Here is a 17,193-nt window from a genome sequence, read left to right as displayed (position 1 = left end):
CTGGCAACCATTATTTTAAAATATAATTCAATAAATATGTATTGTTGTTTTTCTGTATGCATTGTGTTTATCTTGATGCTTTCAGAATTGGGTCTTTATTTGTATCTTCAGCAACTTGACCATCATAATGATAGGAAGGGTTTTCAAACTTTGTACTTCTCCCACCTACAGTTCACTGAGCTTCTTGAATGTATAAATTTATGTCTTTAACCAAGCTGGGGGAATTTTTGAGCAATTATTTCTTCAGATTTTTTCTGGCCTAATTTTCTCATTCATTTTTGAAATTCCATGTACCTTATTATGTTAGTTTGTTTGGTACTGTTCCATAGGTACACGAAACTCTTTGATTTTTCTTTTAGTATTTTCTCTTCTTCTGATGGGATAAATTCTACTGATCTTTCTTTCTGTTCCAGCCTTTTTCTTTCTTCTCCCAGCTCCAATCTACTGTTGCATGCAACCAGAAATACTTTACTTCTCATATTTGACTTTTATACTTCTAGAATTTCTATTTTATTTCTTTTTTATAGTTTGTTTATGTGTTATAATTTTTATTTGTTCATTTGTTGATTTTTCTTTATGCTCGTGAGCATTTTTATAACATCTGCTTTAAAATTCTTATTTGCTAAATTATATATCTGAATTTTCTTATTCTTCATTGAATATAGGTCACACTTTCTTGTGATTTTGCATGTCTGGTCATTTTCAGTGATATTGTAGATATTGTGAGTAATACATTATAGTTTTTTGAGAGAGAGAGAGAGAGAGAGAGAGAGAGAGAGAGAGAATGTTAATATTTACTTAGTTTTCGGCGGACACAATATCTTTGTTTGTATGTGGTGCTGAGGATCGAACCTGGGCCGCACGCATGCCAGGCAAGCGTGCTACCGCTTGAGCTACATCCCCAGCCCCATTATAGTTATTGTGGGATTCTGTTATATTCCTATGAAGAGAATTGGTAGAGGTGGTGACAGTACATGTGTGTTTATCGGTTAAGCAGAAAATTTATTCTTCTAGACTTACTCTAAACTTCAAACTTCTCTTTTGTGGCAACATCTAGAATCTCTGTTATTTTCTTTTAGCTTTAGCAGAATTTCATGGATTCAGTACCACACTGGAACAATTTAGGAGTTAGTCAAATATTTGGGTAAAACTTATAGATTAAATTTGGGTCTTTGATTCTCTTCTTTTTTGAGACTTTCTTCCTCACTTCACACCTGCTTTGGTTTGCCTTGAACTCTGGCCTGTACTTCATCAAGCCTCTTGGGTTGTGTTTTAACCACTTCCATATCCACTGGAGCCTGACCTTAGTAAAAGTGGAAATTCAATCCACTGCCATTCCCATCTTCTAAGAGTAGACACTCCCCCTTCCAGTTTCTGCCTGATTTGGTTAATCTTCAGTGCTTTCATGTACTTGTTTTTTGTCTGAAGCTTATATTTTTATCTACTATTAGGTTAGTACAATAGGAACTATTAGCTACTGCAAGTAGTGAAACCATGTCAAGATATAATTTTATAAATGATAGTAAGCAAATTTAAATTTCATCCTCATTTCTGATTTCCCCTTTCATTTACAAAATGGCAGAGTTCATTGCTTATTTGTTAAAGGAAAATCTGAACTATGAGGGATTTCTGTATTGTAAAGTAGTTTTAAAGAATTTCAACTATTGTACTGATTTGGCTGATACTAAAACTAGGATTGCCTACAAGACCTTTTCGGTGGATTTGCTTTCCAAAGTATGTGAGAAAGAGTTGAAATTAGCCTAGTAATTATGTAAGCACAAGTATATATAGCATAATTATAACTTTTTGGAAATTGTACATGTATGTGCATTGGTCAGTCTGTCTGTTAGAGTACTTGCTAGGCAAGTACTCTAACACTGAACTGTATCTCCAACAAGTTTTTGGAAATTCTTGAGGTTTTTCTCTTGCATATTTAAGCATTTTTTCCTGATCTTGTTGAAAACTTGAATTTCAGTTATTTTGCAGCAAAGATTTGCTGATTGAAACAAGTATTAGCTAGTCCACATCCAGATTCTCCTAAATTCAAAATTAATATTATAAGAATTAATAATGTTCATTTTCAAGGTTATTAACTTCAAACTCTTACTACACTTTGATTTTTTTTCTCACTGGAACCCTCAGCTGTGGTAGTATCATAGTACAATTCATTTAACATAAAATAATGAAGTTTATCAAGTGATACATAATTAGAGAGGAATGAGTTTCAAGAGACCTACCAGCAATGATGATTTGTTATATTATTGAAAAATGTAAAAAATGAAAGTTATGTGTTCTCACCATACAAATGAATATTATGTGAGGCAATACATTTGGTTGTTAGCTAGATTTCACCATTCCATAATATGTAGTACTTCAAAAAATGCTTTCTGACATGATAAAAAACAGTGTTATCTGTTGTTTTTTAAAAATAAAAATAATAAAGTTTCTACTGTGTACCAGCTATCTCGACTTCAAGATGCCAAGTAACTTTGGGCATATTCTTTATTTTTACTTTCAACAATAAAATTGGGTAATAATTGGAAAAAAATTAGAATAAATGATGTTTTATGTCCCATGCAGATTTAGTTATATGTGACTCCTCAAATTTAGTGATTCTTTTTTGTCTTATCCTTAAATAACTTTTATAGTTTTAATTTCCTTTAAGTTTCCTTATTATATTGAACTTCAATTTTATCAATTATCATCTTGATTAGATTTTTATAATGAGAAAATTGGCTACCTATTGACCCACCTTCATCTTCAAGGAAATCTAGAAGAGTAAAGCTCTAGGAAGACAGTGTATATGATGGACAGCAAGGAGAAAGAAAACACTTTCCTGGCCTTTGTGGCCAGTGAGTGGCAAGAATATTAGTAATACTAACCTTTCAATGACTCTAGTCTGCTATATGTATTGTTCTTCTATAAGATTTAAGATTTCAAATTTAGCAAAAGATGTAGCCTACCATTATAGATGAGGAAAGAAGAGACAGTTGTCTAAGATTCCACATCCTTCTTATACATTGAATTACTGTGGTAAAGGGAAGTTTGAAAAAAGATAGGACACTTTATAAGTCAAGAAGAAAACAGAATAAGTAAAAGATCTAGGAACAACTGAAGTTTCAATCTAACTGCCTTCTACCACAGTTGAAAGTTCATGCTTCTGAGAGATTTTGTTCAATATAAACCAGCAAAGACAAACAGGCAGTAGTAGAGTTAATGTGTATGATGTTTATACTTCAGCTTCCAATACCAACCATCAGTTTTAAGGTGAAGAAACAGAAATAAAAGATTTTAAAGTCAATGAAAAGGAAATTTAAAAATTTAAAATGCAGCCAAGAGAAAGAGGACCTCACACAGGGAGAACTTACTGAGTAGAATTTTATCATTTCATTTAAGGTAATAAAGAATTCAGTTCCCCACAGATATCTCTGATAGCACGGTATAGACAACACTACTCAGTATTTTGTCAAATATGTGGATTTAATTTTTGAAAATTTCAAGAATACCTAAAATGTGAACATAATGAGGATGGAAAAGATGAAGTGACATATAAATCTAACAGTTCTCACATGTATTTATAACATATATGAGATCCTTAATAACAGAGAACAAATATGTAAATTTAATATTAAGTTTTCTTAAGTAATTTTTAAAATATTATAAAATGCTAGAATTGTTGTTAAATTAAAAATTCTAAACTTGTGACAAATTTTTAATTTTACTAGATCATGAGCACCTCATTAAGGAACTGAACATTTAAAAATTTTTTTTTTAGTTGTTGATGGACCTTTATTTTATTTATTTGTATGTGGTACTGAGAATCGAACCCAGTGCCTTACACATGCCAGGCAAGCGCTCTTCCACTAAGCTACAACCCTGCCCCAAGGGACTAAATATTGATGGAAGATATTTGTTGAAGTGGAAAATAAAGTCTAGGAATATAACATTTCAGGTTAAAATACTCCATTCCAAAGAACCCTGTGGGTAAACCAAGACAATGTAGAAGTACACATGGTAACTTCATTCATACTAACGTTAACAGTTGTTTAATTATGGCAGATGAACATGAAATTGGCAAAGTGGATAATCTATTGACTTTTTTCTCAAAAATGAATTTTTTATTTGTTTATAAGTTAACGTCACCTTTTTTGTCAAGGGCAGTAAGATTCAATCAGGCAAACTTACTTGTCTCCATATCTTACAAATAGCCAAAACAAGGCAATTTCTAATTTGTGATTCTAGCATTGCCCATTGGGACTGCTATAACAAAATGTTTTAAAATTCACTTAAAGGCAGTAGCAATGTATTTTTCACTTTCTTTAGTCTGGAAATCCAAGATCAAGATGCTGGCAAATTCATTGTCTGGGGAAGGCTTAACTTCCTGGTTCACAGTTAATCATCTTCTCACTCTGACCTCACATGGTGAAAGGGTTGAGGGCTCCACCATCGTAACTTCATCACCTCCCTTAGGTCCTATGTCCTAATGCCTTGGGGGTTAGGATTTAAACATGAATTTGGGGGAAACACAAAGATTCAAACCCTAGCAGTCTCCTACTTCAGTGTTCCCAAGTCCTATTTGATTGCCATGCTGGTGGTTCTGAGATTTGATCAAAGTGTTCTATACCAAAACCAAATTTATTAGAGGATATAGAGAAAAAGTATCATTTCTATTGGCCAGGGAGAAAATAAATGAAAATTAAATCCAATTTGTTGGTAGAAAAGAGTGAATTTAGGAGAAACTGTAGAGGAACACATGGACAGGAGTTCCTCTCTGACTTAGCTTATTGGATTCTGACCCTCTCAATGCCTTTCTTTTCACTTGAGATTATACTGGAAGACTTACTCTTTAGATTCCAGCCCAGGTAAATTCTTGTATGTATTTTACTGCAAATACATAGAATGTCTCAACCTCCTTCATAAGTAACTGTGAAGCCTAGCAAAAAAAATGAGCCTATATTAGTCATATTCTTATTGTGAAACAGAATAGATTCACAGAAGAGTCTTTACCCTCATCTAGGGACCTGATGATTACATTTATTCTAATATATTCCAACTGAAAGTAACTGGAATGAGAATTTAAAAATCATTCAAAGAAACCTTGTGTACTTTTATGCAAGTGCCAAAGTGAGGATTAAAATAACCAAATTTGTGTTGTTATGGGCATAGAAGATACATTATTTAGGGTATTTTTGGAATGAAATTGAGAAAGATCTTCTAGAGTATGTCCTATTGGCTTATTTAAAATTTAGTTATAATAATAATCAAGATCTATTTTGAATTTTTATTTGTTTTAGGCTCAGCTTGAGTAACTACCAGATATTCTTGTAGAAATTTTAAGAATATTTTACCAGTTTGTAAAGGAAAGCATGCATGTAGTATAAAGGTACATTTTAAAAGTACAGAAGAATATATAATGAAATGCCAGTCTCTGTGTAACGCCCATCCTTCTGCCCCCCACTTAATAACCATGAGATAAGCATTGTTACTCATTTTTGGTGTACCCTCACAGTGTATTTTATGTGCTTAAATAAGTATATAATAGTCTTTTTAAAAAAAAGGTAGTAACAGTGCCACACAATTAGATACCTTGCATTTTTTTCATATAATATATCTTAGAAATAGTTCCATTGGGAGTGATTATGAAATGGCCCCGAAGTGGTTGCTGTGGTTTTCTTCTTCCAATAGGTGTATCAAAATTTATTTAACCAGTCCCTCATGGTGAACATTTGATTCATCAGTTCAGATACTACAGTAGTACTGTAGTGAATATTGTATATGTGTGTGTGTGTGTGTGTGTGTGTGTGTGTGGTTTTGCACCCATGTTAATAAATTCTTCAAGGTGCAATTGCTGGGTTAAGAGTTTGTGCTTTTTCATTTTGGTAAGATTTTGCCAAAGTATGATCCAGAAAGGTTACTGTCCATAAACTTTATTACCTTCCAAGAATTGTGAGCCATCTGATTCAAATGTATGATATGTCAAGATCATTGTACTGTCGTGTGCAACTAATTAAAACAAATAAAAAATTTTTGGTAATCATCAGGAAAATTATAGTAATTATAATAGTGATCAGAATAATGATTAATTTTAATTAGGTGACTATGAATGAGTTCTAGATCACAGTCAAAGGAATATGTGAGCTGAATATTTCTTTCCATTGATTCTTAAGATTGATGATATGGTGTCTGGTATCTATTACCTACTATACTTTAAATTAGCTTACCATTTCAAGAACATGGAGGTTCCATTTTTAATCCTTAATTTAAATAATAATGTAGTACTAAGAATAGCTAGCATATGCCAGGCACTATTCTATGTTTATATATTTCACCTCATTTAATTTTCACAAAAATCCTATAAAGCAATTATAATTTTTGTCCCAATTTAAAGAAGAGGAAATTGAGGCCCAGAGATACTATGGTAGAGACAGAGCTGATAACTGATAGGACTGGGATCTGGACCCAGGGTAGTTGATAAGCCAGAACTTGCAATTGAATCATTAAACTATAATGCCCTACAGAGCATTGTAATTTCTTTTGAAAAATCATGTTATATACACATCCATACACCTCTATCATTTCTTGAGTTGATATTTGTACTCATTGTACATTAGCTTTCTCTTTCTTGTGTGTTTTTGTGCTTTCAAACTGCCTTCCATAGATGAGACAGATTAAAATAGAAAGTTTTTGTTTTATTTCGTTCTGAGGAACAGAACACTTAGAAAATTAGGCACCAAGTTGAAACAGTCTTTTATGATATTCACCAGTCTGATAAATGAATGCATAGAAGTTTTACATTTTTCATTTTAACTTGATGACCCTGTGTTATTTCAGAAATATGCTCAAGAATCTCCCAAGAACATTTATAATAATAAATGTTTTTTAAAAAAGAATTTCATGTGGTTCTTTCAGCAAGCTCCTTGACACTTTTTGTCGGCATGCAAGTGGCTGTATTCTCCTTACCTTGACATGCTGGCTTAGGTGAAATATTGTAGGCATAAAAATTGCATTTGGTAGGTCTAATAGGAAGGGGTCATGTAAAAGTCATCTTTGATTTGTTAATGGAACTTTTTTTTTTTGGATGTAGTATATGGCTGCAGTGATGTGTACCCTAAGGGAAAAAATGATCCTTTTTATAAAGGTTTATTTTAATATTTTATACACTGTAGTTCTGTTGTGTGTTTTTGATTTAGTAACAATTTATGTGTTTTTCTGTTGCAGAGCACTGTGGCCTGTGGTGTTGAGCCTCACAGCGATGCCATCCAGCCCTGCCACATCAGAGAGGCCGTTCGACGCTATGGCCACAAGATTGGCCCCCTTTCCCCATTCACAGTACGTAATAACAGAGTTATAAAAAGTTATATTTATAATCTGAAAGAATTTTGATTTTCAAGTGGTCAAATGAAGAAGCAGTGGAATTGTTGAAAGCAATTTGTGGTAACCGTAATTTTGTTGTATAAAAGTGGCATAATTCTCTTGGGAAATAAAACTCATTTTTGTCTCTTTTTGAAAGGACAGTTTTTTTCCTACAAAATATTATTTTCTTTCAGTTACATATTAAGCTTTTTGTTGGAGCTTATATTTGCTATTTTTCAAAGCTTAAGTTTATAAAAAATTTTGTCAAATTATATGTATTCAAATATTGCCAGAAGCACTTTATATTTTAAAATTGGTTAGATTGGCATTACCGCTTCTATCAGATATCCTTCCCCTAAACATACTTTGAGTTGGAAGAAGAAGAAATGATTTTTTTTTACTTGGCACTGAACTTGAACCGTAGACAGCCTTTCACATCTTCAAATGACCTGAAAGCTTCTAATCGGGCTTTTTTTTAAAAATGAGGAATTAAAGACTTTATATTTTAGCAATATGTTTGGGGTGTTTAATTAAATACTCATCACCTTTTAAAAAAATCTTTGTTACTCCTCGTGGTTCTATTTCTAGGAAATTCATTTAATATTTACAAAGTAAGATTTGATCTACGTAACCAAGGAACTGTAAAATTTATCTTTTTTGATATTTACTTGTCTTAACATACTAATGCAGAATATATAAAAATAACATTAATGTAATCAGTAAATGAGTAAATGAGAAGCAAGTATGACATTGTATATGTTTTTACCTAAGAGGGGAATTTATTATTCTTTGTTCATTGGAGTCTTGGTTTCTTTTAAAATTATCTCCTTTTTTGCTTATGTATATAGACAATGTTTCCTTTCCATTCTTCTCACACTTATTGTGAATTATATGAATTCTCAGTGTGACAGCAAGAGTATATTTTATAAATGTCTCGGGAAGCTTTCTGTAGTAGTGATCATTTTTCACTTTTGTTGTTGCTGGGGTTTGAACCCAGGACCTCATACATACAAATCATGTTCTCAACCACTGAACTACACCCCCACCTTGCACATGATTTAAATACTACTAATTAAAACAATTATACTTTTGCACAAATATGCTTCTGCATAAATATTTCAGAGTCTTGAAAGAAGGAAATCAGAATCCTTGGTTTTTTTCCCCCCATTCTACAGATAGGTTAGGTTATTTTAAGTGACAGGCCAAAATGAAGATGGGATTTAGAAAAACTGAAGATAATTGGAAGTAAAAATTTTAAAAACAACTAAAAAAGAAAGAACCAAGTTATAGCTAAAGGCTAAAAATATAAAATATCAAATCCATAGATAAGAGCCAAATAATGACCACTAGGTTTAGGCAATGGGGTAGAGAAAGAAGAAAAAGGAGGCAGTGCTGATAATGATCTAGAAGACCAGAAAGGGAAACAATTTTTGAGAAAAAAACCAAAAATGGTACCTAAACATAGTGAATGAAATATCATAAGTGTATCCACTATATGGGGAGAACCTCAAAATCATGAAGTCTTCAATATATTCTCAAAGAAGCAGCTGCTTGTTTAATGAGGTTTTTGTTTTTAAATAGACTGAAGGGATCACGTTATTTACATGTGTGTTTGTGTGTCGCCCTCCATTCCATGTCCAACCTGGTACTCATGTGCATGATTGCTTTTACAGCCTAAGACTGTGGTATATGTTTTTTTTTTTAAAAAAAAGGACTTTAATTCAGGTGCAAATATAACTCAAGGTAATTTTTATCTAATAAAATATAACTGATTTTTTTTAACTATGCAATTTTAAAATGCCTAATCTAAGTAAATCTAGAAAATAGAATTTTTAAAAAAAGACCCTCTCCAGAGAAGTACCTCAGGTTTTATCACTTCTCAGAAAAGCTTCACCAGGAAAGATCTGCTCCATTACCTGCATCTCTAAGAATTTGCCTAATCATCAGGTCTAAATATGCCTGTTCCATTTGATATCATGGGTGTTGTCATCAAGGAGACATAGTTTTATATTATAATTAATTATTCTAATTTTTAAATTTGTTCTTTTTAGATATAAATGACAGTAGAGTGTATTTTGACACATTATACACACATGGAGTATAACTTACTCTAATTAGGATCATTCTTGTGGTTGGACATGATGTGGAGTTTCACTGGTGGTGTATTCACATGAGAACATAGGAAAGTACTGTCCAATTCATTCTGCTGTCTTTCCTATTCCCGTCCCCCCATTTCTTTCCTTCATTCCCCTTTGTCTAATCCAATGAACTTCTATTCTTCTCCCTCATCCCTTGTTGTGTGTTAGCATCCACTAAATGGGGAATTAAAGATTTTATATTTTAGCAATATGTTTGTGGTGTTTAATTAAATACTCATCTTATAGCCTTTTAAAATAATCTTTCTTACTCCACGTGGTTCTGTTTCTAGGAAATTCATTTAATATTTACAAAAACCTTTGGTTTGGGGGGATGGGCTTATTTCACTTAGCATGATACTCTCCAGAGCTGTTCATTTACCAGCAAAAGTCAAGAAGTCATTCTTTTTATGGCTGGGTAATATTCCATTGTGTATATATACCACATTTTCTTTATCCATTCATCTGTTCATGGGTACCTAGGTTGGTTCCATAGCTTAGCTATTGTGAATTGAGCTGCTATAAACATTGGTGTGGCTGCATCACTATAGTATGCTGATTTTAAGTCCTTTGGGTATATACCTAGGAGTGGGATAACTGGGTCAAATAGTGGGTCTATCCCAAGTTTTCTGAGGAATCTTCATGCTGCTTTCCAGAGTGGTTGCATTCAATTTGCAGTCCCACCAGCGATGTTTGAGTATACCCTTTTCCCCACCTTACCAGTATTTATTGCTGCTTGTATTCTTGATTCTGACTGGAGTGACATGGAATCTCAGTGTAATTTTAGTTTGCATTTCTCTAATTTCTAGAGTTATTGAATATTTTTCCATATATTTGTTGACCAGTTGTATTTCTTCTGTAAAGTACCTATTCAATAACCCATTTATTGATTGGGTTATTTGTTTTTTGGGGTGTTTTTTTTTTTTTGAGTTCTCTGTATATCCTGGAAGTTAGTGCTCTATCCAAGGTGTAGGTAGCAAAGATTTTCTTTCATTCTGTAGGCTCTCCTTTCGTATTCTTGACCGTTTCCTTTGCTATGAAGAGGCTTTTTAGTTTGATACCTTCTCATTTATTGATTCTTGATTTTGCTTCTTGTGCTTTAGGAGTCTTGTTGAGGAAGTCAGTTCCTAAGCTGACATGATGGAGTGTTAGGCCTACAGTTTCTTCTAGTGGGTTCAGGGTCTTTGATATAATACCTAGGTCCTTGATTCACTTTGAGTTGAGTTTTGCGCAGGGTGAGGGATAGGGATTAAATTCCTTTTTGCTACATATGGATTTCCAGTTTTCCCAGCACCATTTGTTGAAGAAGATATCTTTTCTCCAATGTATGTTCATGGTAAATTAATCTGCTTTTCAAAGTTAAAAATTCTCTTTTTGAAGTTTAATACTGTCTCCTCAGAGTGAGATAGATTTGCAGACTCTTTTAGCCAATAACATGGCTACCCTTCCTGGCTTCCACATACTGCCAGCTGCTGAAAGGAATAAATAGCTCATGGGAGAAACCTCTCCATGTTGAAAGATGCTGTTTTTCATTTTCCGAAGGTCCACTCTGAGTACTTGAGTACTGAAGATGGTACCTTAAGCAGGTACAATAGGGACACTTTGCTACCTAGACTTTGAACTGTAGGAGAAGAAGCATGTGGACTGTCAACCATGGGCTGACAACCTAAATTTCCAGGCAGAAAGGCTTAGCTGACTTACTCTCAACATGAAATTTTCTTTGTAAACTAAAATGCCACTGAATTGAACAGCTAGTTTATATTTATGAGCATTTTATCTTTGTAGCATTTCATTCTGAATCTAGTGTTTGTATATTTATTTATTTTAAAATTATCCTTAATTTTTAAAAATTTTAACTAATATACAAAAACAAAAGTCATATGTATTAACAAGGTATTGTGGAATGTTTGATAGATGTATACATTGCATAATGTTTAAATCAGGCTAACATATTTATCTCCTCAAACATTTATCATTTCTTTGTGGTAAAAATTTCCAGAATCCCTTCTCCCAGATTTTTGAAATGTATAGTACAGTATTGTTATCTGTAGTCATCATACTATGTAATAGTACCTAAGAATATCTTGCTCCTATATAGCTGTATCATAGTACCCACTGATCACCTTTCCCCCTCTTAACCTGAAACCCCACACATACTGTCCCCAGCCTCTCTTTAACTACCATTGTACTCTCTACTTTTATGAAAACAACTTTTTTAGATTCCACATGAGTGAGATCATGTGATACTTGTCTCTTTTGTGTCTAAATTATTTCACTTGGCATAATGATCTCTAGTTCATTCATATTGTCGTAAATAACAGGATTTCATTCATTTTTATAGCCAAATAGTATTATGTATCTGCTCCACATTTTCTTTATCTAGTCATTGGTTGGAAGACACTTAGGTTGTTTCTACTCCTTGGCGATGATGCTGCAATGGACATGGGAGTACAGATGTCTTCTGTACATACCAATTTCATGTTTAGATTGATACACAGTAGTGAAATTAGTGAATTACATAATAGTTCTGTTTTTAATTTTTTTAGGTACTTCCATTACTGTTTTTCATAATGGCTGTACTACTTTATTATACTTTCAAAAAGAATATATGATTTCAAATATCCATAAATTGGAACATATACATCAGATTTCCAATAATTTGAAATTTAGAACATTTAAAATAACAACCAGTCATTTCCTTGGAAAGTATGTTCCAGGATAAGCCACATATACTTAAATACCTGCTTTTAGTGAGGTATCAGTCTCTCTTCTGTGACTTCTGAGGTAATTTTATACCAAATTACAACATAATCAATTTCAGTATACAACTCATTATACAAGGAATTGTGAGTTGTTTCACTTTGGGAATACTTACAATGTTAAAATAAATTACTTAAAGATATCTTAAGTAGAGGAGAAGGAAGAAAGTACAATGTTCTGCACTGTGGTAGCTTCAGAGGAAGGGAGTAAGGGCAGGATGGCATAAACATCAGCTGTCTGCCACTCACCTCAGGACTCTGCATTCACAATTGCCGTGGAGACCCTTATAACCCAGTGCTCCCTCTCAGCCAATTGTAACAGTATTATCTTTGGTATTATTTCAGTTGAAATAATGTGTCCTTAATAATTCCGTGTTCTCAATAATTCAGAATCCTACCAGAAGACCAGAGATGGTAACATGCCTAGAAATTTTTATTAATTTTCTCCAAGTTAAGCTATTAATTAGATTAAATGGAAGAATCAGAACTAATATTCTGACCATCATAATACCTACCTCTAATTTTTTCCCAAAAATACCTTTGTAACTGTCCCCATCCCATATACCTCATTTTATGTACACATTCGAGTAAACCATTAAAGAAGCTAACTTTACTTTTTGCTTCTTATTTACTTTTCTTAATTCTAGAAATCATTTCAGAGTTTATGGTTTGTAGTAGTTATTTTAGATACAGGGATGTAGCTCAATGGAAGAATGCTTGCCTAGCATGTGGGAACCCCTGAGTTTGATCCCCAACACCAAAAAATATAAATAAATAAATCACTAGTTACTTTAGGTGTTAATGCAATCTAGAATGTCCTAAGTGACTTTTACGCTTGCCATCTTATATTATCCTTTTGCTTATATTAGTCAATAAAATGTAAGGTTTTATTATACAGTGATGAAAAACTTTGATCCTGAAATCAAATGGCCAGGGTTCAGATCTGCCACTTACAGCTCAGTTTCTGTATCTGTAAAACAAGGATAATAATAGAAATACTTGATGATAGACTTTCAGAAGTATTATGAACTTGGCATGTAGTGGCTCTTAATAATAGTGGAAGTAATAGTAGGCTGCATTATATTTTCTAAAAGATAGGAGGTAAGAATACAGAACAAAATCTATTCTATCCAACCACACAGATGTGTGCATGCCTACATACACACACACACACACACACACACACACACACACACACATACACACACACACACAGAGGTCATTCTGCCTCACTTTGTAATCTCAGAAAAAAGCTAAATATTTTTAATAATGTGGTTTTATGTCCTTTTTTAATGGACAGAATGCCTTTATTTTATTTGTTTAGTTTTATGTGGTGCTAAGGATCAAACCCAGTGCTTCATACATGCCAGGCAAGTGCTCTGCCACTAAGCTACAGCCCCAACCCCTACTAATGTGACTTTTTTTTTTTACAAATAGTTCATACCATTAAAATTTAAATACCATATAAAGATTATGTTCTGAGAATAAATGTTCATTTTTACTTTTTTGGATTAATAATGGTTGAAGAACCTGAGTTTTTTTTAATCATTGAACATTATAAAAAAATAAAGTCCTAATAACTGAGTGTACATAATTACTACTCATTTTTTTGTATACTAGCTGGATTTTGCATACCACTTGTATGGAATGGAAATGTAAAGACCAAACCAGGATGCACTTGAATTTATATCAGTTTCATTAGTTACGAGTTTGTATATTTATGTAAGCTATCAGGAAAAAAAACAAGTTGTCAAGAGGTTGATGAATATATCAAAGTTTATAATTTTTAAAATAAATTAATAGCCATATTTTCTCAGTATAGTTAACATTTCTTCATTTTATATCAAAGAAGTGCTAAGCTTGGCACTGTGGCATGAGCCTGTTATCCCAGTGACTCAAGAGGCTTAATCTGGAAGATTGCAAGTTCCAGGCCAGCCTAGGCAATTTAGTGAGACCCTGCCTCAAAAAAAAAAAAAAAAAAAAAAAAAAAAAAAAAAAAAAAAAAAAAAAAACATTAAGAAAGGACTGGGGATGTACTAATAGAGTGTCCCTTGGTCCAATCCCTAGTATCACAAAGCAGGGGGTGTGACTATGTTAGAAAATTAATAAAATAAAAAGTAAAAAATACAGCTTACATCCTAGTGTTAATTTATTATTGCCTTTTCATCTTGTCTTTTTTTGTATTATACTTATTAATAATTTAAGGAAAACTGAGACTCTGATTTTTTTTATACTTTATGTATGGTATGTTATATATAGCCTTTCATAGGCTATACAAGCTTCATAGCCTTATACATCTGAATGTACCTTAATTCTTAATTCACTTAACCATTACCATTTTATTGGTTATTTAGATTAACTAATAAGATATATTTTGTATGTAGATCTTTTTTAAATTTTTATTGCTGGTTGTTCAAAACATTACATAGTTTTTGACATATCATATTTCACACTTTGATTCAAGTGGGTTATGAACTCCCATTTTAAACCTGTATACAGATTGCAGAATCACATCAGTTACACATCCACTGATTTACATATTGCCATACAATGTCTGTTGTATTCTGCTGCCTTTCCTATCCTCTTCTATCCCCCCTCCCCTCCCTTCCCCTCCCCTCTGCTCTCCTCTCTCTACCCCATCTACTGTAATTCATTTCTCCCCCTTGTTTTTTTTCCCTTTCACCTCACTTCCTCTTGTATGTAATTTTGTATAACCCTGAGGGTCTCCTTCCATTTCCATGCAATTTCCCTTCTCTCTCCCTTTCCCTCCCACCTCTCATCCCTGTTTAATGTTAATCTTCTTCTCATGCACTTCCTCCCTACTCTGTTCTTAGTTACTCTCCTTATATCAAAGAAGACATTTGGCATTTGTTTTTTAGGGATTGGCTAGCTTCACTTAGCATAATCTGCTCTAATGCCATCCATTTCCCTGCAAATTCTGTGATTTTGTCATTTTTTAATGCAAAGTAATACTCCGTTGTGTATAAATGCCACATTTTCACATTTTTTTAATCCATTTGTCTATTGAAGGGCATCTAGGTTGGTTCCACAGTCTTGCTATTGTGAATTGTGCTGCTATGAACATCGATGTAGCAGTGTCCCTGTAGTATGCTCTTTTTAGGTCTTTAGGGAATAGACTGAGAAGGGGAATAGCTGGGTCAAATGGTGGTTCCATTCCCAGCTTTCCAAGAAATCTCCATACTGCTTTCCAAATTGGCCGCACCAATTTGCAGTCCCACCAGCACTGTACAAGTGTACCCTTTTCCCCACATCCTTGCCAGCAGTTGTTGTCCTTTGACTTCATAATGGCTGCCAAACTTACTGGAGTGAGATGGTATCTTAGGGTGGTTTTGATTTGCATTTCTCTGACTGCTAGAGATGGTGAGCATTTTTTCATGTACTTGTTGATTGATTGTATGTCCTCCTCTGAGAAGTGTCTGTTCAGGTCCTTGACCCATTTGTTGATTGGGTTATTTGTTTTCTTATTGTCTAATTTTTTTAGTTCTTTGTATACTCTGGATATTAGGGCTCTATCTGGAGTGTGAGGAGTAAAGATTTGTTCCCAGGACGTAGGCTCCCTATTTACCTCTCTTATTGTTTCTTTTGCTGAGAAAAAACTTTTTAGTTTGAGTAAGTCCCATTTGTTGATTCTTGTTATTAACTCTTGTGCTATGGGTGTCCTATTGAGGAATTTGGAGCCCGACCCCACAGTATGTAGATCGGAGCCAACTTTTTCTTCTACCAGACGCAGAGTCTCTGATTTGATATCAAGCTCCTTGATCCATTTTGAGTTAACTTTTGTGCATGGCGAGAGAAAGGGATTCAGTTTCATTTTGATGCATATGGATTTCCCGTTTTCCCAGCACCATTTGTTGAAGATGCTATTCTTCCTCCATTGCATGCTTTTAGCCCCTTTATCAAATATAAGATAGTTGTAATATGTGGATTGGTTTCTGTGTCCTCTATTCTGTACCATTGGTCCACCTGCCTGTTTTGGTACCAGTACCACGCTGTTTTTGTTACTATTGCTCTGTAGTATAGTTTGAAGTCTGGTATAGTTATACCACCTGATTCACACTTCCTGCTTAGAGTTGTTTTTGCTATTCTGGGTCTTTTATTTTTCCATATGAATTTCATGATTGCTTTATCTATTTCTACAAGAAATGCCTTTGGGATTTTGATTGGCATTGCATTAAACCTATAGAGAACTTTGGGTAATATCGCCATTTTGATAATGTTAGTTCTGCCTATCCATGAACAGGGTATATTTTTCCATCTTCTAAGATCTTCTTCTATTTCTCTCTTTAGGGTTCTGTAGTTTTCATTGTATAAGTCTTTCACCTCTTTTGTTAGGTTGATTCCCAAGTATTTTATTTTTTTTTTGAGGATATTGTGAATGGAGTGGTTGTCCTCATTTCCATTTCAGAGGATTTGTAGCTGATATACAGGAATGCCTTTGATTTGTGCGTGTTGATTTTATATCCTGCCACTTTGCTGAATTCATTTATTAGCTCTAATAGTTTCTTTGTTGACCCTTTTGGGTCTGCTAGGTATAGAATCATATCACCCGCAAATAGTGATAATTTAAGTTCTTCTTTTCCTATTTTTGTGCCTTTAATTTCTTTTGTCTGACTAATTGCTCTGGCTAGTATTTCGAGAACTAAATTGAATAGAAGTGGTGAGAGAGGGCATCCCTGTCTTGTTCCAGATTTTAGAGGTAATGCCTTCATTTTTTTCTCCATTTAGAATGAAGCTAGCCTGAGGCTTAGCATATATAGCTTTTACGATGTTGAGGTAAGTTCCTGTTATCCCTAGTTTTTCTAGTGTTTTGAACATAAAGGGATGCTGTACTTTGTCGAATGCTTTTTCTGCGTCTTTCGAGATGATCATGAGGTTCTTATCGTTAAGTCTATTGATGTGGTGAATAACATTTATTGATTTCCGTA

The 17,193-nt window shown here is 33.5% G+C and overlaps 1 protein-coding gene across 2 annotated transcripts in view; it reads left to right on the top strand.

Annotated features, from left to right (window-relative positions):
- SUPT3H (SPT3 homolog, SAGA and STAGA complex component) overlaps positions 1–17,193 on the top strand; it is a gene marked incomplete at its 3' end in the record, with an annotated part of 501,076 nt that overhangs the window by 388,090 nt on the left and 95,793 nt on the right. The window contains exon 11 of one of the 2 annotated variants that reach the window (XM_081296142.1): positions 7,219–7,329. In XM_081296142.1, coding sequence (XP_081152268.1) covers positions 7,219–7,329 — 111 coding nt within the window. Of the gene's footprint in view, positions 1–7,218; positions 7,384–17,193 lie in introns of those variants that run through there. The other variant, XM_081296141.1, reaches the window with a different exon arrangement.

Source organism: Spermophilus citellus (genome assembly GCF_964194105.1).
Source record: "Spermophilus citellus genome assembly, chromosome: 5".
In the NCBI taxonomy this organism is placed as follows: Eukaryota; Metazoa; Chordata; class Mammalia; order Rodentia; family Sciuridae; genus Spermophilus; species Spermophilus citellus.
Note: the sequence above shows the minus strand (reverse complement) of the source record. Positions and strands in the feature narration are given on the sequence as shown.